General features: G+C 36.5%; 1 protein-coding gene across 1 annotated transcript in view; it reads left to right on the top strand.

Moving 5' to 3' along the window:
• LOC132354003 (paternally-expressed gene 3 protein-like) overlaps positions 1-23594 on the top strand; it is a 125588-nt gene that overhangs the window by 73722 nt on the left and 28272 nt on the right. Inside the window, exons 8-9 of the mRNA XM_059905517.1 lie at positions 10400-10517; positions 10612-10678. Coding sequence (XP_059761500.1) covers positions 10400-10517; positions 10612-10678 — 185 coding nt within the window. The remainder of the gene's footprint in view (positions 1-10399; positions 10518-10611; positions 10679-23594) is intronic.

The raw sequence follows: 23594 nt of genomic DNA, 5'->3' as shown, positions 1-23594 counted from the left end.
CCTCCCTGTTTAGTATTTATCCTTCCTGAGCATTTTTCTATGTTTTTATACATATATGTTTTGATAGAAATTATAAAATGGGGATAATTATAATACCTACCTCATAATTTTGTGTGAAGATCAAATAAAGAGACACAAAGTGCTTAGAATTGTGCCTGTCATATAATAAATAGATACCCACAGAATGTTGGTCATTGTTAATTGTATTCACTGTTGTCATTATTAGTATTATTTGTTGAAAAGCAACTGTTTCTACAGACCTTACTCAACATCAGACAAGATAGATAATTGAAGAAAGACCCATTGAGGGTAATGAATTAAGAAATTTTCCATTATCAGTTACTTCCTATGGAACATGAAGTAATCCTGGGTGTTGGTGGGGAAAGTAATGTTTGTAATGAGTAGGAAACGCTGTATTCAGACTGGTGTCCTTTTCACTACATCATATAATGCCTAATATAAAGACAGACGATAATATAGACAAAACATTGGTGACACTGATGAAAAAATATGAAAAGACACAGCATTATGTTTGAAAATGAATATGCATATGTACATAAAGAGAAACCTTATAGTGACTGATTTTAAATGTTATACTGAATACAGTACTTCCAATACATTTGAAAACCTAAACAAAATTATTTTTTAGGAAAATAAAAATTACAGTATTGACTCAAAGAGAATTAGAACTCTTGGGAGACTCATAAACACAGGTAAAAGGGGAAATTTAGCGTGAGATATAGTAGCTATTACTAATGAAGCATCAAACCCAATTTCTTTTCAGGCAGAACTCTTTTTTTAAAAAATTGGGGTATAATTGATACCAACATTATATTAGTTTCAGGTGCACAACATAATAATCTGATGTTTGTATACATTGGAAAATGACCAGCATAATAAGTCTAGTTAACATCCACCACCATGCATACTTACAGAATGTTTTTTCTTGTGATGAGAACAGGCAAGACTTTATCAAGTATTCAAGGAACTATTTGTTATATAGAAGTAGACATCTCATAACATACTCTAACATAATCCTGATGTTAGATATGGATTAGGAGAACACAAACAGGAAGCTATTTTTCAGGGTCATCCATGAAGATATATACAAGCATACTAAAGAAAATAGCAAACTGTAGGTATCTATTAAATGAACAGAAATGAACCTGCATTGGGACAGTAACTGAAGAGGATCCTCAGTGCCCAGTTCCAGCTAATGAGTGCTATGAGAAAATGCAGGCCTTGTTTTGCCAGCTGTTCTGACTTTTGGGGAAAATCCAGAAATCTACATTTTTTCAGTGTGTGATAGCCCTTGATTTTTTAAATGGCAGCTAGGGTTTTGTTTGGTTTTTTTTTTAAACATGGTATGGACCAAAGATATATTGACGCTGCAAGTAGCAAGTGACCCATAGCTTACTTTTGTTCTGGACACTAGAGCAGTGAGCGTGCAAAAGGCTCACAGGAGGAGTTTTTAATAGTGCAAATCCCTTAGCCCCAAGGAAACTTAAGGGCGGCAGGGGAATAGTGAAATACAAGATAATTTACCTGGAATTTATTAGATGTGAAAAGTATTTTCAGAGATAAAGTAGCTAAGCTCCAAATATAGTTTTTTTTTAAGGACTTGATCCAGTCCCATATTTTCTACATGCAGTTTTTTATTCTCAGCATCATGTCATTTAAAAACTAGGGTATATTTTATATGTTGTAATCCCATTCTTGAGCTATATAACTATAAACACACAACTGAAAATAAGAATAAAGAGTTAACCTATTGAGAAAAATAAATAGTCAGACCATCACTCTAGCAGCAAATATGTCACTGGAATTATGCATTCTGTTTCAGACCAAGGGTCAGCAAACTTTCTGTAAAGGGCCGGAAAATAAATATTTTACCCTCTGTATGTCATACTATTTCTGTTGCAACTACTCACCTCTGCCATTATAGTGTGGAAGCCTACTAAAGTTTCTTAAGAAATGCTGAAATTTAAAAAAAAATGTGTCCCACAGCTTAGCTTTGTTTAGGTTTAGGTTAGTGTTTGAGATGGGCTTTTACTGTTCCTCAATTTTCATGCTCAGCAAGCAGCTTCCTACACTGAATGGTACCATTCTGTGGAAGGAAAATCCATATATCCAAAGTTACTATAGATCTGTCCTTCTATGCCCCACTCTCTTTTTTCTTAGATCCCATATTAGAGGACTTTAAAAAACAAAACAAAACATTGAGCTACTTTATTTTTTACGAGGCATGAAGAAGTAAAATATTTAATAATCAATTTGAGATAAGTAGAGTGAGCAACATATCTGCAGCTGGAAGAATTAGTAAAGACGAGGCTGTTTTGTTCTAATATTTTGCATTACACTAAAATGAGAACTAAGTGGAATTTTATATTCTTATGTCATTTTAAAGTCATTTATTGAGTTCCTCATCTAAAATTACACAAGTAATGCATTTGCACTCGAACCAATGAAACAATGCCAGTAAAAAGAAAAAAACAGTATCTCTGCTCCTCTCCATTCCTCACTCCCTTCCCCTCTGTCCATTTCCTTCTGAGTAATGTCTAAACCTCGTGTATCTCCCCCATATATTTCTTCATGCTTAAACAGTAACACAAATAAATTATTTTAGTATTTTTTACCCCCAAAAATGGATGATACTTTATACATTTCTCTGTAATTTGCTTTTTTACATTCAACAGTACATTTTGGATTTTCTTTCAAGTCAGTAAATGATGATTGAACTTAGTTGTTTTAACGGTTACAGTATATTCCACAGTATGCTTGTACCAATACCTACTCAACTACAGTATTTCCGCAGTTGTGATATTTCATATTATCTCCTCTTCTTTGCCATTTAAAATTAGTGCTGCAATAAACATTCATATATTATATTCTTGTCTATTTATTTTATTTCTATAAAATAGGTTTCCCAAAACATTTCCAATGTTTTCCATGTTTCTTAGAAAAGTATTGCTTGTAGAAAATTTCAGAGGACAGGAGGATAAAGGAAAAAAGTACAGTTTTTCGTTTATGTGGGTATGTACACACACAGATTTAACACTTAATCCATTTGGACTGATTATTACATATGGTGTAATATAGTATGTTGGCTTGTTCTCATCCGGAAATAAAGCCAATTATGCCAGAAACAATTATTAAACTATTGAACTATTAAACTATTCATCTTCTACTGAATTAAAATACTATCTATCATATATTAAATGCTCATATCCTCAAACCTATTTGCCAGCAATCTTTGATTTATACTTTTCAGTAACTTATTACTTGTAAATAAAAATACATATATTATAATTACATAGTTTTTATTTGAAAATAAAGACAAATGTTTCATCATAAGAATTAAAAAATTTTTTTATCCAGTTCCAGTAAAGATCCTCATTGGGATTATATTTTGAATTATTAAGTTTAAATACAGAGTATCCCAAATGAATGCATGATTGACACTGGATATTCATTAATATATATGTATGTCTTGAAATTTCTTTGAGAACTCTTCATCCTCCTTACTCTCTAATATCTTTATAATGTACATAAAATATAATATATATAGTCCTTAAGGTATGCTAGTAATAGCTGAAAGTTTAACATATTTTATTAGGGTATTGATTATAAAGTGATAGATTCTTTTGATCTTTTATAATGTGCAGATAAAAGATATACCCATCTCACAGTATTACACCTATTTTATTTTCTTGTCTTATTTCATGTTGTAGACCTGATGACAGTGGATTTTGAGCAGGTCTTCTTCTTTTTTACCAGATTTTCCCCATTTTTACAGACTGAAGAGTTGGATTTTGAGGATAATTTCTGCTTCCTGTTTTCATCCCTACTCTTGTTTGTGTGTCATAAGAGAATTGATTTATTACCTTGGTGAAATGTATTAAAACACATAAATTACCTCCCTTTATTTGACCCTGAATTTCTCATGTTTCCTGGGGCAGACTATGATTCTCTATGCTGACTCTGCAGACCCATTCCTCTGCTGGTATATGTCCCAATATCTAGAGTTTGAATGAAGTATTAGGTTGTGCATTTTAACTCCAGGTTCAAGCTGCCTCTTTCAATAAAGCATTACCAAAAAAATGTTCTATTTCTCAATCAGTCCAGAAATCAGGATGAGAGAGTTATAGTTAATTATCACCCACAAAAAATTTTTCTATAGCCAGTTTTGTTTTATTTCTAATTTTAATGGAAATACATCAGTTACAGTCAATATGTTCTACATTTTATTAATTTGAGTGGATAAAGAATTCATTCAAATGGTTTTGAGTTGCTCATGGAAAATCTTAATGTGCTGAAAAACAAAGATACAGAACCAGAAACAATGCTCCAAATGATGACACAGAGCTTGTGTGGTGAGATCACCACTGCTGCTGCTGTACACAGAATCCCTAGCTTACACTACTGACACCATGGGTGCTGGGCTCTGGATGTTCCTGCTACTGCCACCTGTGTACCTGGGGTTACCCATCACCCAGATGGAATTTCCACAGTCCTTGTTCCTTTGTACCATCAGCTTGCTGTTTGGAGAGGAGTGTGTTTGAGTGCTGAAGCCTAGGTTCCATCCCTGTGCATTAGCTGCTGTGGAGACAGATACATTTTCAGATTAGTAAGGATCAGCCTCTGCTGCTTTTTTTAAATATATATATATATATATATATATATATATATATATATATATATATATATATATATATTTATTTATTTATTTATTTTTGGCTGTGTTGGGTCTTTGTTGCTGTGCACGGGCTTTCTCTAGTTGCGGCAAGCGGGGTCTACTCTTTGTTGCGGTGTGCGGGCTTCTCATTGCAGTGGCTTCTCTTGTGGCAGAGCACGGACTCTAGGTGTGTGGGCTTCAGTAGTTGTGGAACGTGGGCTCCAGTAGTTGTGGTTCGTGGGCTCTAGAGTGCAGGCTCAGTAGTTGTGGCGCACAGGCTTAGTTGCTCCGTGGCATGTGGGATCTTCCCGGACCAGGGCTCGAACCCATGTCCCCTGCATTGGTAGGTGGATTCTTAACCACTGCACCACCAGGGAAGCCTCCAGCCTCTGCTTCTTAAAGACGGATGTTTCCCATCATAGCAAGGGTACACATGAACTGGGCAGCGAAATGAATGGCCAGTGTTTATAAGATGGCATCCTATTAATCATACATAATTCTTCCCACAGCTGAAAATGAAAACCTCACTTAAAATAATATAGCCATTCCCCCACTCAACTGAAAATGTGCTGGGTAATGTCTATACCTCTTCTATATCTGTCAGGATCCTTTGTAGACATTCTGTAAATTTTGTCTTAAGTGGTAACAACCTACATATAAGAAAAAGAGTAAAAAGAAATGTAATCATAATATATAGGTATATATAAATTAGGTAGATGCTCCAGTCTTCTTCTCTGTAAATGACAGTTGTGACACACTCCCTTTTAATTTAGTAGATTGGGGAGTTTTTATAGGTAAAGTGACCTAAACCTTGATGAAAAAAGGATCTGAATCCTTGTTGGTTATTATAGTTTTCTATTAACTTTTACTACTGGAAATGATTTAGAAGTAGGAGTTGACCCAGGGGAATCTTTGGGTTCTATCCATGTTCCATTTGGAAATTTCAAACCTATCTTTCCCTTGAGAGCCAGGATCAATCAGCCTGGCAAACACCAACCTACACCCTTCTTCTTCTTCCACCCCAGCCTTTGGTCTGTTGTCCAGGGTCACAAGGAGCTCTAAATAGCCAAGTTATAGGCTCACTTTACATTGTATTGGAATCACTGTTGTGTCCACTGGTGAAAGTATTTCTTCATATATTCTCTACATTATCCTTAGACAATGTTTTTGATATTTAGGTTTGACTTTCAAAATATGCTGAGATTTGATTATAATTTATGGTCTGGATATAAGGGGAGTGGAGCATGAGAAAAGTAACACTATTGCAAGATAACTACATCAGACAAGATCTTCAAACAGGTATCTCTAATAATGCATCGTGTCTTAAAGTTTAGGTTGTCTGCTAGTAGTATAGTTACATGAATTGTTTATTGTTTGTATGATATAATTTAATTTCAATTAATTAAATTTCAATTATTTTAATTTCAATTTTTTGTATCCTTAAGTTATAGATGTGTTTTCTAAACACAATATAGTTGCATTTTTTAATTCAATATGACATTCTTTGTCTTTTAAATAGAGTATTAGATCTAATTTATTCAATGTAATTACTGATATATTTAGCTTTAAATCTACCATCTTTAATCTTTTCTGTTTATCTTGCCAATTCTATATTCTTTTTTTCCTCTTTGTTTTCTTAATGATTTTAAAAATTGTCATTTTGTTTTTTACCTCTATTATTGGAAATTCTACATACTATTTCTATGCTTTAAGGGTTACTTCAGAAAATATCATGAATACTAAAACCTATCATGGTCTAAAACAGTTCATATCTTTATTCACTCCCATGACAATAGAACATACTTAGAGTACTTTAGCTACATTTATCCACCCATATCCCAACGTAGATTATTGTTTTCTTGCATTTTTATTATCTTTTTTTAACCTCATAGACATAATTTTTTTTAAAGTGTTTGCAGCCAATTCACTGTTTTTTTTTTTATTTTTTATTTTTATTTTTTTTTATTTTTATTTATGGCTGTGTTGGGTCTTCGTTTCTGTGCGAGGGCTTTCTCCAGTTGTGGCAAGCAGGGGCCACTCTTCATCGCGGTGCGCGGGCCTCTCGCTATCACGGCCTCTCTGGTTGCAGAGCACAGGCTCCAGACGCGCAGGCTCAGCAATTGTGGCTCACGGGCCCCGCTGCTCCACGGCATGTGGGATCTTCCCAGACCAGGGCTCAAACCCGTGTCCCCTGCATTGGCAGGCGGATTCTCAACCACTGCGCCACCAGGGAAGCCCTGACATAATTTTTTATAGTCAATGTTCATTTACATTTGCCCCCATAATTCCTATATTGCTTTTCATTCATTCTTGTTTCTCAACACTTCCATTGGGGATCATTTTCCCTATGTCTCATTATTATTTTATTTCAGTGGATAGTATTTTATTTCAGCTATCATTCCACTCTCCTTACTTTCATTGCTGCTGTGAAAAGTCAGCTGTCAGTCTAATGGCTAATTTGAAGGTAATTTATCCTTTCTTGTTTGCTGTTTTAAGATTTTCTCATTGTCTTTGATTTTATGCAGTTTCTCCATAATGGGTCTAGGTTGAAGGATTTGAGTCAATGGTTTAGAGACTGCCATCATCTTTGGAAATTGTTCATTTATTGTTTCTTCTAATATTGAAGTTTAGCTGCAACTCCAACTCTATCTGGCATATCTTTAAACTCTCTTTTATATACAGCCTCATTTTATCTCTCTGTGATAGATTCTGTGTATTTTTATCTTTCTTCCAGTTAAGTAATTCTCTTTTCTGTTTTGTCCAATTTTGTGCCCAACCTGTACAATAAGTATCTAATTTCAGTTATTGTACTTTTCATGTATGAAAGTTTTACTTTGTTCTTTTTCAAATCGTAATTTTTATAGTTCCCTACACATATTTTAAAGAAATAAAATCGAGCTTTAAACATAAGCAAAGTTCTTTGGTAACTTGTATCTATGATTCAAATGAAGGCCTATTGTCACTATCTTGTGTTTCTGCTGGTTCTCTTTCATAATACCTTGTTTCATTGAGGGCTTAGTTTCTTTTACCACATGCTTCTCATTGATCTTGAAAATAATTATTTGTGAAGATTCCCTGAGATCAAGAAACAATTAATATTACTTCTGCCAGGAAGATAAGGGTACCTGTTGTAGATTACCTTAAACCATGTTCAGGGCTTGAATTCCTGTCCCATACAGGCTTTGTCTACTCAGGCTCTAAATATGCTTGAGGGCTAGTAGGCATGATATCTTATCCTTTTAGAATTTCAGTGTTTGTTCATTCTCTGTGTAACTGGAACAGTTTTCCAGCAAATACAAATGTTTTCAGGCTTGAGTGGCTTTCAACAGCACTGACTTTTCCCCTCCATGTTTACATGCTGTGAAGGAGGAGAAAAGTTATAATTCCTGAGACTCTGTTTTTCGTCGTTGTTGTTTTTTTTAAATCTTTTTTTATTGCAAAAATAAAACACACACAGAAAAACCACAAAAATACACCCAAATGAATTGTTATAAGACAAATACCCCTGTAACCATCACTCCGGTCAAAAAATAGAAATTTACCAGATAAGTCAGAAATTCCTCCATGTGTTCTGTCCCAATCATTACCTTGCCCTGTCTCCAAAAGTAACCACTACCACTCTCCTAACTTTTCTTCCTTGTGTTATTTCTTCCTTGTGTTTCTTTATAATTTATCCATTTGTACATCTCTAAACACTATGTTTTACCTTACCCCTTTTTTTAATTTGACATGTCTTTTAAGTTTCTTTTAACCTACAATATTTCTCCATACTCATATGTTAATAAATGTTTTTTAGTTTTGCTGGGTATAAAATATTTGGCTCATATTTTCTTTCATTGAGTATTTAAAATATGCTATTCCATTTTATATTTCTAAATATACTGTATTTACTGTCAAAATGTCTGGTGATAACCTGACTTTTTTTTTCTTTTTAAAAGTCACTTATGGACTTCCCTGATGGTCCAGTGGTTAAGACTACATGCTTCCAATGCAGGGGGCACGGATTTGATCCCTGGTTGGGGAAGTTCCACATGCCAAGCAGTGCGGCCAAAAAAAAAAAAAAAAAGTTACTTATATTTATTTCTCCCTAGGTGCCCAAATAATTTTTTTCTTTTCTTTAAAGTAATTTTACTAATATGACTTGGAGTTTGTTGTTCTGAATTGATATTCTCAGGTACACCATCTACTTTTTCAATATGCAATTGCAAATCTTTTTTATATCAGTATTATTATTATTATTATAAGTTTTTAGTATTCTGTTCCTTTGCTTTTGTTTTCTTCTTCAGGAACTTCCGTTAATATGTTTGATCTTCTTTGCCTATCTCCAATATTTTTCTCTGTCTCTCAAGTCTTTTTAAATTTCTTTCTTCATTTCTTTCCAATTTTAGAAATTTTCCTCATTTTTACCTTCTATTTCTCTTAGGCATTTCTTGGTTTAGTCATTGTTGTATTCCTTCTGGCTGAGTCTTTATTTCCATTTTTTAAAAAATTTTTATTGGAGTATAGTTGATTTACAATGTTGTGTTAGTTTCAGGTGTAGAGCAAAGTGAATCAGTTATACATATACATAAATCCACTCTTTTTTTAGATTCTTTTTCCGTATAGGCCATTACAGAGTATTGAGTTCCCTGTGCTATACACTAGGTCCATACTAGTTATCTATTTTATATATAGTAGTGTGATATATCAATCCCAATCTCCCAGTTTATCCCTCCGCCCCATCCCCTGGTAACCATAAGTTTGTTTTACACATCTGTGACTCTTTCTGTTTTGTAAATAAGTTCATTTGTACCCTTTTTAAAGATTCTACATATAAGTGATATTATATGATATTTGTCTTTCTCTGTCTGACTTACTTCACTCAGTATGACAATCTCTAGGTCCATCCATGTTGCTGCAAATGGCATTATTTTGTTCTTTTTATGGCTGAGTAATATTCCACTGTATATATGTACCACATCTTCTTTACCCATTCTTCCATTGATGGACATTTAGTTTGCTTCCATGTCCTGGCTATTGTACATAGTAAATAGTGCTGCAATGAACATTGGGGTGCATGTATCTTTTCAAATTATGTTTCCTCTGGGTATATGCCTAGGAGTGGGATTGCTGGGTCATATGGTAGTTCTATTTTTATTTTTTTAAGGAGAGTCTTTATTTCTGAAATGACTCTTTTATTTCTTATTCTTTTCTGAGTTAGCACCCCATTTCTGAATTTTTTTTGGTTCTAATTTATATTGTTCTTTCATATTTTGTATCATTTTCTAAATGCAATATTAGCTCATTTTGAAATAGTAGGTCCCAATTTTGATCTTTCTGATATGCTTTCATTGTCTGTAAGGATGTTATTGTATTCCTTATTCTCTCTCTCTCTTTTAAAATAGTAACTTTTATGGAGTTGGTCTGATACCTTTCTGTTACTTATTTTTATATGGTAGTTTCCCTGAACCACTTTAGAAGGAGGCTTGATTCAGGGTAATTTTTTACACCTACAGAGCTCCTTCTGTAGGCTTCACACAGTGTTGAAAAAGAAATACACACACACACACACACACACACACACACACACACACACACACATATATATATATATATATATATATGGGCTTTCTGACACTTAATTGCTCTCTTCCTCCCTCCCACTTTTATCTGGACCTTGAATTTGAGTCTGTTTTCCCTGTCTGGCTCAATTATGATTCCCCATTCTTTGCATTTTCTCATCAGGGAGGAACTTTCTCCTGGAAAGAAATTTGGGCTGTCTACTTTGAGAGTTCTCGCAGACAAAGCTTCACAAGCCCCTTCAGATCTTCCGTCATGGACAACTTGCACTCCTCTCCCATTGGTGTGTGCAAAGCTGCATCCCGTTTCAGCTGTTGTTCTCAACTTGGCCCACTGTGCTTTCCAGTGAATATGTTTTGGTGTTCTCTTGTTTTCAGGTTACTTCAGATGTCCAATTACTTTGCTTGGCTTCCTTCTTCACAGATGCACAGATTCACCATGCAGGTATTGCATTATGATTTTTCCCTATCTGCTTTTATTTGGGGATTCATGGGGATGTTATCTGTATTAGTTTGCTGGGGCTGTCATAACAAATTACCACAGGCCGGGTGGCTTAAGCAATAGAAATTTATTTTCTCACAGTTCTGGTTGCTATTAGTCCAAGATCAAGATGTCAGGAAGTCTTTTCCTGCCTCTCTCCTTGGCTTGCAGATGGCCACCTTCTCACTGTGTCCTCACATAGCCTTTCCACTGGGCCAGCGCTTCCCTAGTGTTTCTCAGAGTATCCAAATTTCCTCTTCTTATAAGAAGAGACTGGATTAGGGCCCACACTAATCATCTTAATTTAATCATCTCTTTAAAGCCCCTGTCTTCAAATATGGTCACATTCTGAGGTACTGGGGGTTAGGGTTTCAACATATGAATTTGAGGGGAGGTGCAATTGAGCCAAAATTGTTTCATTCAGTTTTACTTAAATGTTGCCAATAGGTTTTTGGTTTTACTGGCTGCTTGCTCTATATTTATGTGGGGATTTGGGACGATTTAAAAACTTTGCTAATGTAACTCCTATTTTTCTAGAATCTTTTTTACTTTTTATTGGTTTTGTTTAATCAGCTTTATTGAGGTACAATTTACATGCAGTAAAATTCACCAATTTTAAGTGTACAATTTGATGACTTTTGAAAAATGTATAAAATCATGTAACTGCTACCACAAGCATGATTTAGAATGTTTCCTTCACTTCAAAAAGTTCCTTCAGGGACTTCCCTGGTGATCTAGTTGTTAAGACTCCATGCTCCCAATGCAGGGGGGCAGGTTCGATCCCTGGTTGGGGAACTAAGATCCCACATGCCGTGCGGCACAGCCAAAAAAAAAAAAAATGTTCCTTCATGCCTTTTTGTCATCAACCCCTTCCCCAATCCCTGCCCTTGGCCTTTGGTAGCCACTAATCTACTTTCTGTCCACAAAAATTTCAACTTTTCCAGAATTTCATATAAATGGAATCTACAGTACATAATGTATTATGTAAGACTTCTTGTATTTAACATAATTCTTTAGAGATTCGTTCATGTTGTTCTGTGTATCAGTAGATTATCTAATTCTTTTTTTCTTTCTGAGTAATACAGCATTGTACAGAAATACTCTGATTTGTTTATCTCTTCACCAATTGATGCACATTGGGTGGTTTCCATTTTTTGGCAGTGTGAATAAAGCTACTATGAACATTCAAGTGCAAATCTTTGTATAAGCAGGTATTCATTTCTCTCGGGTAAATAAAGTCATATGCTGAGTATATCTTTAACTTTATAAGAACATTGATATGTACCATCAATGTTTGAGAGTTCCAGTTGTTCCATAAACTTGCCAACACTTAATATTTTCAGTTAAAAATTTTAACCATTTTAATGAGTGTATAGTATCATCTCGTTTTAATTTACATTTAATTTATATTTTAATTTACATCTCACTGTTTTAATCTACTAGTGATGTTGAGCATCTCTTCATGTGGGTTTTTGTTCTATTTTGTTTTGTTATGCCATTCACATATAATTTTTGGTGTAGTATCTGTTAAATCTTTTACCAGTCTTTATTGGGTTATTTGCCTTCTTATTGTGTCATATGAATTATTTGTATATTCAAGATACAAGTCCTTTATTAGACATATGGTCAGCAACTATTTTCTGCCAATCTGTAGCTTGCTTTTTCATTTACTTAACAGTGGATTTTGAAGAGAAAACGTTTTTAGTTTTGATGAAATCAATTTGTCATTTTTTTTTCTTTCATGGTTCATGCTTTTTACATCCTATCTAAGAAATATTTCCTAAACCAGGGTAACTAAGATTTATCACTTTTATTTTTAAATGGATTGAAAGAATTCAGGGTTGGGCAGTGAATAAAAAAGAAGCTCAAGTCATAAGTTTAAGTAATATATCAATTATAATAAAAATATGGGAGTCAGGGAAGACTACTCTATAATAATAGTCTATGGTATGAGCATATCAAAATTCATTTGCCCACATTTTTTTGAGACTTCAAACACAATTCTTTAATTACTTGGGGTTGCTTCCCCCATACCTTCCAACACTAGGCAACCACTAATCTATTTTCTGTCTTTATAGATTTGCCTATTCAATATGTTTAATGTAAATGCAATCATATAATATGCTGTCTTTTGTGTCTGCATTCTTTCACAGAGCATGTTTTCAAGGTTCATCCATGTTGTAGTTGTGTCAGTACTTCATTCTTTTTATGGCTGAATAGTATCCTGTTGTATGTATACTACATTTCATTCCTTCATTCATTAGTTGCTGGACATCTAGGTTGTTTTTACTCTTTGGTTATGATTAATAATGCTATGAACATTCATGAAATTTTTCTGTGGACATATAGTTTCATTTTTCTTGGGTATATATATCTAAGAGTGGAATTGCTGGGTTGTATGGTTATATGGCTTTAACAGTTCGAGGAACTTCCAGACTGTTTTCCAAAGAGGCTGCACCATTTTATATTTCCACCAGGAGTGTATGAGTGTACTGATTTCTTCACAGCCTTGTCAATACTTGTTGTTATCTGTCTTTTTTATTACAACTACCCTAATACATGAAGTGGTATCTCATAGTTTTGACTTGCATTTCCCTGGTGACTAGTGACGTTGAGCATATTTTCATGTGCTTATTGGCCTGTATATATCTTCTTTGCAGAAATGTCTATTCAGATATTTTGTCCATTTTTAAGTTGGGTTGTCTTTTTACTATTAAGTTGTAAGAGTTCTTTATATAATTCTAGATGAAAGTTCCTTATCAGATATATGATTTGCAAAATTTTTTCCCATTCCGTGAGATGTCTTTTCACTTCCTTTTATTAATTTATTTATTTTTATTTTTTAAATTTAAAAGAATTTTTGGCTGCATTGGGTCTTTGTTGCTGTGCATGGGCTTTCTCTAGTTGTGGTGAGCGGGGGCTACTCTTCGTTATGGTGCATGGGCTTCTTGTTGTGGTAGCTTCTCTCATTGCAGAGCATGGGCTCTAGGCATACGGGCTCAGTCGTTGTGGCACATGGGCTCTAGGGCACGTGGGCTTCAGTAGTTGTGGTACACGGGCTCAGTAGTTATGGTTTGCGGGCTCTAGAGCACAGGCTCAGTAGTTGTGGCACATGGGCTTAGTTACTCCGTGGCATGTGGGATCTTCCCAGACCAGGGATCGCACCCGTGTCCCCTGCATTGACAGGCAGATTCTTAACCACTGCACCACCAGGGAAGTCCTCTTTTCACTTTCTTTCACCAGTGTCTTTTGAAGCACAAAATTGTTTTTTAAATTTGATAAAAAACAATTCATATATTTTTTCTTTTATTACTTATGCTTTTAGTTTCATATCTAAATCATTGCCTAATCCAAAGTTTCACAGATTTACAGCCATGTTTTCTTTTAGATGTTTTATACTTTTTAGCTCTTATATTTAAATATTTGATCAATTTTGAGTTACTTTATGTTTATGGTGTGATGTAGGGGTCCAACTTCATCGTTTCCATGTGAAAATGTGGTCCCAAGATGATTTGTTGAAAGACTATTACTGCCCCTATGGAATTGCCCCTTCTCAAAAATCAGTTGATTGTAGGGCTTCCCTGGTGGAGCAGTGGTTAAGAATCCACCTACCAATGCAGGGGACATGGGTTCGAGCCCTGGTCCGGGAAGATCCCACATGCCGTGGAACAACTAAGCCCATGCGCCACAACTGAGCCTGCGCTCTAGAGCCTGTGAGCCACAACTACGGAGCCTGCGTGCCACAACTACTGAACCCCGCGTGCCTAGAGCACATGCTCTGCAACAAGAGAAGCCACCACAATGAGAAGACAGCACACTGCAACGAAGAGTAGCCCCCGCTTGCCGTAGCTAGAGAAAGAACGCGCAGCTACAAAGACCCAGCACAGCCAAAAATAAATAAATTTATTTTAAAAAAATCAATTGATTGTAATCTGAGGGTTTATTTCTGAATTCTCAGTTCTATTCCATTGATCCTCATACCACTATCATACTATCTTGACTACTGTAGTGTACTGTTTTGTATTTAGGAAATGTGAGTCCTCCATCTTTGTTCTTTTTCAAGATTGTTTTGACTATTCTAGGTCCCTTGTATTCAAATATGAATGTTCAGATCAGCTTGTCAACTTATCAAGGAAGCCAGGTGGGATTTTTATAGAGATTGCACTGAACCTGTAGATCAATTTAGGAAATATTGCCACTTTAACAATATTAAGTGTTCTGACTCATGAACATGAAATGCCTTTCCATTTATTTAGATTTTCTTTAATTTCTTTCATCAATGCTTTATAGTTTAAAAAGTATAAGTTTTACACTTATTTTGTTGAAGTTATTCCTAAATATTTAATTTTTGATGCTATTACAAATGGAATTTTTTCTTATTTTCAATTCTGATACTCATTGTATCAGTCTATGGAAATACAATTAATCTTTGTATATTGATCATGTACCCTGCAACTTCTTTAAACTCATTTATTAGTTCTAACAGTTTTTTAGTGGATTCCTTAGGATTTTCTATACACAAGACCATGCCATCTTCAAAGAGATAGTTTTACTTCTTCCCTTTTATTCTTGAAGCTTTTTATTTCATTTTCTCTTGCCTAATTGCTGTACCTATAACCTCCAGTACAATGTCAAACAGAAGTGGTGAGAATAGACATCCTTATCTTGTTCTTAATCTTAGGAGGAAAGCATCCAGTCTTTTGGCATTAAATATGATGTTATCTGTGAATTTTTTGTAGAAGAACATTATCAGGTTGAAAAAAAATCCCTTCTATTCCTGGTTTGTTTAGTATTTTTGTCATGAAGGGGAACTGGATTTTGTCAAATGCTTTTTGTGCATCTATTGAGATGATTGGGACTTTTTTGTCCTTTATTCCATTGATATGGTGTACTACATTAATGGATTTTTGCATGTTAAACCCATCTTGCATTCCCGGGATAAATCCCACTTGGTCATGGTGTATATGTATAGCTGGATTCGGTTTGGTAATACTTTGTTGAGGATTTTTGCATCTATATTCATAACAGATATTGATTTGTAGAATTTGTTCCTTGTGATGTCTTTTTCTGGTTTGATATTAGGCTAATATTGGACTTAAAGCAAAGTTGGGAAGTATAACCTCCCCTTCTATTTTTTGGAAGAGTTTGTTAAGAATTGGTTGTAATTTTCTACAAGTTTGGTAGAATTCACCAGTGAAGGCATCTCAGCCCAGTCTTTTCTCTTTGGGTAGTGTTTAAATTACTAATTCAATCTCTTTATTTTTTATGAATCTATTCAGACTTTCTGTTTCTTCTTCAGTCAGTACTTTATGTCTTTCTAAGTATGTGCCCATTTCACCTCAGTTATTTAATATATTGGTATATAATTGTTCATAGTATTCCTTTATAATATTAAAAAATTTTTGTATGGTCAATAATGATGTCCTCTTTTTCATTCCTGATTTTGGTAATTTGAGTCTTTCCTTTTTCTTAGTCAATGTAGGTAAAGGTTCGTTAATTTGGTTGATCTTTTCAAAGAACCAACATTTTATTTTTGTTGATTTTCACTTTTGTTTTTCTATTCCCTATTTCATTAATTTCCACTCTAATCTTTATTTCCTTTCTTTTGTTTCTTGTACACTTAGTTTGCTCTTCTTTTTCCAGTGTCATAAGGTAGAACTTCAGATAATTTTTTTTTTTTTTAAATTTTTGACTGTGTTGGGTCTTCGTTTCTGTGCACTGGCTTTCTCTAGTTGTGGCGAGTGGGGGCTGCTCTTCGTTGTGGTGTGCGGGCTTCTCATTGCGATGGCTTCTCTTGTTGTGGAGCAGGGGCTCTAGGCGCGTGGGCTTCAGTAGTTGTGGCACACGGGCTCAGTAGTTGTGGCTCGCAGGCTCTAGAGAGCAGGCTCTAGTAGTTGTGGTGCATGGGCTTAGTTGCTCCACGGCATGTGGGATCTTCATGGACCAGGACTTGAACCCGTGTCCCCTGCATTGGCAGGTGGATTCTTAACCACCAGGGAAGTCCAGAACTTTAGATTATTAATTTCAGATCTTTTTTAAAAAATATATGCCTTTTAATGCTATTAGCTTTAGCTGCTTCCTGTAAGTTTGGTAGGCTGTGTCTTCATTTTCATTTATTTCAAAGTACTTGCTAATTTCCCTTGTGATTTTTTTTTCTTTGGTCCATTGGTTCTTTAGGAGTGTGTTCTTTAATTTCCACATATTTGTGAATTTCCCAAATTTTCTTCTGTTATTCATTTTTAATTTCATTCCATTGTAGTCAGAGAACACGATGCACATGATTTCAATCTTTTTAAATTTATTGAGGCTTATTTTATAACCCAGCAAGTGGTCCATCCTGTAGAAAATTCCATGTGTACTTGGGGAGAATATGTATTCCAGAATTGTTGGATGGTGTATTCTATAGATGTCTGTTAGGTCTAGTCAGTGTACAGTGTTGTGCAAGTCCTCCATTTCCTTGCTGATCTTCTACTTAGTTTTTCTATCCATTATTGAAAATGGGGTATTGCATTCTCCAACTGTTATTGTTGAATTGTATATTTCTCTCTTCATTTTTTCTAATTTTTAAGTCATGTATTTAGGGACTCTATTATTAGGTGCTTATGTGTTTCAAATTGTTATATCTTCCTGATGGATTGACCCTTTTATCATAGATAAGATTTTTTAATATTTATTTTATTTATTATTATTTATTTTTGGCTGCATTGGGTCTTTGTTGCTGCACGCGGGCTTTCTCTAGTTGCGGTGAGTGGGGGCTACTCTTCATTGCGGTGCGTGGGCTTCTCATTGCGGTGGTTTCTCTTGTTGCAGAGCACCACAGGCTTAGGCGTGCAGGCTTCAGTAGTTGTGGCTTGCGGGCTCAGTAGTTGTGGTGCACGGGCTTAGTTGCTCTGCGGTATGTGGGATCTTCCCAGACCAGGTCTCAAACCTGTGTCCCCTGCATTGGCAGGCGGATTCTTAACCACTGTGCCACCAGGGAAGCCCCCTTTCATCATAATAAATGGTCCCTCTTTATCTCTAGTAACTTTTTTGTTTTACTTTTTTTTTTTTTTTTTTGCCATGCCATGGGGCTTGTGGGATCTTAGTTCCCTGACCAGGGATCAAACCCTGGGCCCATGGCAGTGAAAGTGCCAAGTCTTAACCACTGGACTGACAGGGAATTCCCATGTTTTACTCTGTCTTTGACTGGTATTAGTATAGCCAATCCAGCTTTGTTATGGTTGGTTTATAACTAATTTTTTTGTATCTTTAAATCAAAAGTGTAACTCATGTAGACAGAATATAGTTGGATCTTTAAAAAATAAATACCGTCTGACAATCTCAGCTTTTTGATTGGATTGTTTAATTCATTCACATCTAATGTTATTGATATTGTTGCATTTATTGCTGCCTTGTTACTTTTGTTTTCTATGTTTTATGCCCTTTTTGTTCCTCTATTATTCTTTACTTCTTTATTTTGCATTAAGTGAATATTTTCTAACATAACATTTAAATTCTTTTAATGATTTTTTTACCATATTTTGAAAGTTATTTTCTTGGTGGTTGCTCTAGGGCTTACCATACATATCTTACATTATCAGAATCTATTTCAGATTTAGAGATATGGTTATGTTACTCCTATATAGCTCTATTCCCTCTCCCTCTTTTTTTTGTCAATTTATTTATTTTATTTTATTTATTTATTTTTGGCTGCATTGGATCTTTGTTGCTGCAAATGGGCTTTCTCTAGTTGCAGCGAGCAGGGACTTCTCTTCGTTCAGTGCATGGGCTTCTCATTGTGGTGGCTTCTCTTGTTGCGGAGCATGGGCTCTAGGGTGCACGGGCTTCAGTAGTTGTGGCTCACGGGCTCTAGAGTGAAAGCTCAGCAGTTGTGGCACACAGGCTTAGTTGCTCCACAGCATGTGGGATCTTCCCGGACAAGGAATCGAACCCGTGTCCCCTGCACTGGCAGGTGGATTCTTAACCACTGCGCCACCAGCGCAGTAGTCCCTCCCTGTCCCCCTTTTCTTGCTATATTGTTATCCATATTATACTTATATATGCTACATATCCAACAATACATTATTTTAACTATTGCTTTACATGATTTTATGGTTATTAAAGAAGCTGAGATAAGAAAGGAGAAGAAGTATATATTTATAGAGTTTGCTATATTAACCTTCTTGTTGACCATTTATGGGTCTCATTTGTTCCTGTGGATTCGAGTTACCACCCTTTACTGGGTGTTGTTTCCTTAGCCTGGTACATCTTTGCTCCCATTCACTTTCTTTGTGCTGTTACTGGCAAATATATTTCTATATGTTATAGGTCCTAAATACTATTATATACATATTGTTTTATTCAGTTATTTTTTAAATGAGTAAAGAGAAGAATAGAAAAGAAATATGCATTTATATACTTTTATAATTAAGTAATTATCTTTACTGGTACTCTTTGTTTTTTTCATGTGGATTTGAATTACTGTATGAGGTCACTTGCTTTTAACCTGAAAAGCTTCCTGTAGTATTTCTTATCTTTTTAAAAATATTTATTTATTTATTTGGCTGTGCCAAGTCTTAGTTGGTGCATGTGGGATATTCGTTGCAGCATGTGGGATCTTTTTAGTTGTGGCATGCGGGCAGGATCTTTTAGTTGCGGCATGTGGGCTCTTAGTTGCGGCATGCGAGATCTAGTTCCCTGACAAGGGATCGAACCCTGGGCCCCCTGCATTGGGAGCACAGAGTCTTAACCACTGGATCACCAGGGAAGTTCCCCTGTAGTATTTCTTATAAGGTGTATCTGCTAGTAAATAAATCTCTCAGTTTTTATCTGTTCTCCATTTGTCCTATTGAAAAGTCAGCTATTCATCTTATTGGTGTTCTCTTATACATTACAAGTTGGTTTGCTCTGTTGCTTTCAATAGATTTCTTTGTGTTTAGCTTTCAGTGTTTTTATTATGATGTTTCTATGTGTTGATCTCTGTGTGATTATCCATCTTGCAGTTCATTAAGTTTCTTGGCTGTGTAAATTCATGTTTTTCATCAAATTTAGGAATTTTTCTTCTGTGATTTCTTTGAATATTTTTCTGCTCTTTTCCTTCTCTCCTTTCCTTGTGTTACTCACATTATGCATAATTTGGTGCTCTTATTGGTGTCCCATATTTCTCTGAGGTGCTGTCTACTTTTCTTCATTTCTCTCTCTGTTCTTTGGATTGTTAGATCTCTATCAATCTACAAGTTTGCTAATTCCTTCTTCACCAATTCAAATCTATTACTGAGCCGCTCTAGTAAATTTTTTATTTTGGTTATTGTTATTTTCAACTCCAGAATTTCCATTTGGCTTTCTTATTTCTTTCTCTTTATTTATATTGCCTATTTTTTAAACATCTTTATTGGAGTATAATTGCTTTACAATGGTGTGTTAGTTTCTGCTTTATAACAAAGTGAATCAGTTATACATATACATATATCCCCATATCTCCTCCCTCTTGCGTCTCCCTCCCACCCTCCCTATCCCACCCCTCTAGGTGGTCACAGAGCACCAAGCTGATCTCCCTGTGCTATGCGGCTGCTTCCCACTAGCTATCTATTTTACATTTGGTAGTATATATAAGTTCATGCCACTCTCTCACTTCGTCCCAGCTTACCCTTTGCCCTCCCTGTGTCCTCAAGTCCATCCTCTACATCTGCATCTTTAATTCTGGCCTGCCCCTAGGTTCTTCAGAACTTTTTTTTTTTTAGATTCCATATATATGTGTTAGTATACAGTATTTGTTTTTCTCTTTCTGACTTACTTCACTCTGTATGACAGACTCTAGGTCCATCCACCTCACTACAAATAACTCAATTTCATTCCTTTTTATGGCTGAATAATATTCCATTGTATATATGTGCTACATCTTCTTTATCCATTCATCTGTCGATGGACACTTAGGTTGCTTCCATGTCCTGGCTATTGTAAATAGAGCTGCAGTGAACATTCTGGTACATGACTCTTTTTGAATTATCGTTTTCTCAGGGTATGTGCCCAGTAGTGGGATTACTGGGTCGTATGGTAGTTCTATTTTTAGTTTTTTAAGGAACCTCCATACTGTTCTCCATAGTGGCTGTATCAATTTACATTCCCACCAACAGTGCAAGAGGGTTCCCTTTTCTCCACAACCTCTCCAGCATTTATTGTTTGTAGATTTTTTGATGGTGGCCATTCTGACTGGTGTGAGGTGATACCTCATTGTAGTTTTGATTTGCATTTCTCTAATGACTAGTGATGTTGAGCATTCTTTCATGTGTTTGTTGACAATCTGTATATCTTCTTTGGAGAAATGTCTATTTAGGTCTTCTGCCCAGTTTTGGATTGGGTTGTTTGTTTTTTGATATTGAGCTGCATGAGCTGCTTGTAAATTTTGGAGATTAATCCTTTGTCAGTTGCTTCATTTGCAAATATTTTCTCCCATTCTGAGGGTTGTCTATTTTTGTAAGACATTTTCATCATAACTTCCTTTACTTCTTTAAGTATGGTTTAACTTAGTTCTTTTGAGATATTTATAATGGCTACTTTGAAGTTTTTGTCTGAACCTTATTAGTGAAATTTTCTGTTTGTTGCTTTTTTCCTGTGTATGGGTCACACTTTCTGGTTTCTCTGCATGTGTCACAATTTTTTGTTGGAAACTGAACATTTTAGAGACTGGGCACATAAGATGGCATCATCGATCATTCCCAACTTCAATCCCCCTCACAAGAAGACCAACCAGAAACTATCCATAGACAAGACACTATTGTGAAAATCCCAGAACCCAGGGTTGAGCTGAAGCACCCCTGCTTGATCACAAAGAATGAGAAGAACCACAATAGAAGGGTAAGAAGAGTGGCTTCCTTTTGACCACATTGCCCCTCCCCCAGTCCAGCACAACACTGTACCAAGAAGGGCCCCCCAGGCCTACAGTTATTCCAGTAGGAAAAAGAGGACCCAAGGTGGACATGTAGCTTCCCCAGAATTGTGGGACACTTTCCAGGAAACCCACTCAGGTGTTACCTCATGGGATTCACTGGGGGAGCCTATAGAGTTCTACCACAAGTGATCAGATAGAGATGAAGAAGGGAGGTGGACAAAGAAGCAACTAGCATTTAGATCTTTACAGACTGTATTCCTGCTTACAGCAGTGCCTGAGCAAAGATTCTAGCTAATAGCTTTGCCCACCTGTAAAACTGAGCTAGTGGTCCCATGGCCAGGGAGCTCAGTCAGCAGTTCTACCTGATTTGGATCCCCAGCCAATGAGCTGTATTGGCCATGGAGCCCATTCTGTGGCTCCACTCAGGCAGGAGAGGAACTGCTAAGCATAGTTACCAGTCTCACCCCACCAGGAAGCCTGACCACAGACACCTAGGACCCACAGAGCATATCCTTTGGCCTACCCAGGCAGGGTTGCAAACTAACAGTACCACCAAACAGCTGAGCATAGCATCTAGTTCCATTCCTCTGGGGAGTGTAGCCACAGATGCTCAGCAGCTGCAGAGCACATCCTATGGCCCAACCACAGAGCCCAGCCTACAACTCCACCCAGTAGCAGATCCCGGACCACAACCCTGCCCAATTACTGAAAACAGCCTGGGTCCTTGCATAGGCAGGGAGCTCAGCCAGTGACGCCACCCAGTTGCAAAACATAGACTGTGGTCCCACCTAGCCATGGAGCCTGAACAATGACCCAGCCTAGCCATGGAGCACAGTTTCCAGACCCAACCAACTGTGGGGTACAGCAGGAGCCCCTGCCTGACCAGAGAGCCTGGCCAGTGACCATGCCCAATAGTGGAGCCAATGGTGTACCTAGTCACAAAGCCCAGCCTGCAGCCCCACCCAACTTTGGGGCACAACCTGCAGCCCCTGCTGATTGCAGAGTACAGCCTGAGGCCCCAAACTACCATGAAGCCTGGCCTATTGCCCTGCCTGAACTTAGACTCCAGCCAGTGGCAGCATCTAGTCAGGAAGCACAGCCTGAGGCCCAGCCAACCAAGATCAGTTCAGAGCACAGCCTGCCACCCTGCCCAATCACAGAAGCCAACCAGTGGCACTGCTCTGTCAGGGAACACAGCCTGATATCCCCATGTGACCAGAAGTGATTGCAGAGCCGAGCAAGTGACTCCACACAACAGCAGAGCCTAGGCAGTGGCAACCCCTGACCTCAGAGCATGGGCAGTGGCCTCACCCATCTAGAGACCCTGATTGCAAGCCCCAGCTGCTCATGGTTGCTACCAGCTCACCAATCCAGTACCCCAAGCTGAGTAAACTAGTGAAGTTCTTTCCTTGCTGAAGCAAATATGTAAAGTCTGGAAGAGAAGACCATTTAATCAAATGTGCAGTTACCAACTCAAGGATACAAGGACCACAAAAAATCAGGTAGACATAACACCACCAAAGGAAACTAGTAAAGCTCCAATAACTGACCCTAAAGAAATGGAGATCTATGAACTGTCTGACAATGAATTCAAAATAATCCTCTTAAAGAAGTTCAGCAAACTACAAGAACACACAGACAGACAACTAAACTAAATTAGGAAAACAATGTATGAACAAAATGAGAAGTTCAACAAAGAAACAGAAATCATAAAAAAAAAATCCTAGAGCTAAAGCATACAATGTCTGAACTGAAGAATTTAATAGAGAGCTTCAATAGCAGAGTCGACCAATAAAAAGAAAGAATCAGTGAACTATTGTAGCAGACACCTCGTTTGAAATTATCCAGTCTGGGACTTAATGGAACGCCATCAAAAGAAATCCATAGACACAGCATATATGTTAGTGGCACACGGAGCAAAATGTTCCTGTGAGTTTTGTTAGCTGGTCTAGCAAATTAGTCAAACCCAAGGAGGGGGTTGTTCGAACCTCCAATCTATAACCAGTTGGTCAG

This window comes from Balaenoptera ricei, chromosome 19, assembly GCF_028023285.1.
Source record: "Balaenoptera ricei isolate mBalRic1 chromosome 19, mBalRic1.hap2, whole genome shotgun sequence".
Taxonomy (NCBI): domain Eukaryota; kingdom Metazoa; phylum Chordata; class Mammalia; order Artiodactyla; family Balaenopteridae; genus Balaenoptera; species Balaenoptera ricei.
Note: the sequence above shows the minus strand (reverse complement) of the source record. Positions and strands in the feature narration are given on the sequence as shown.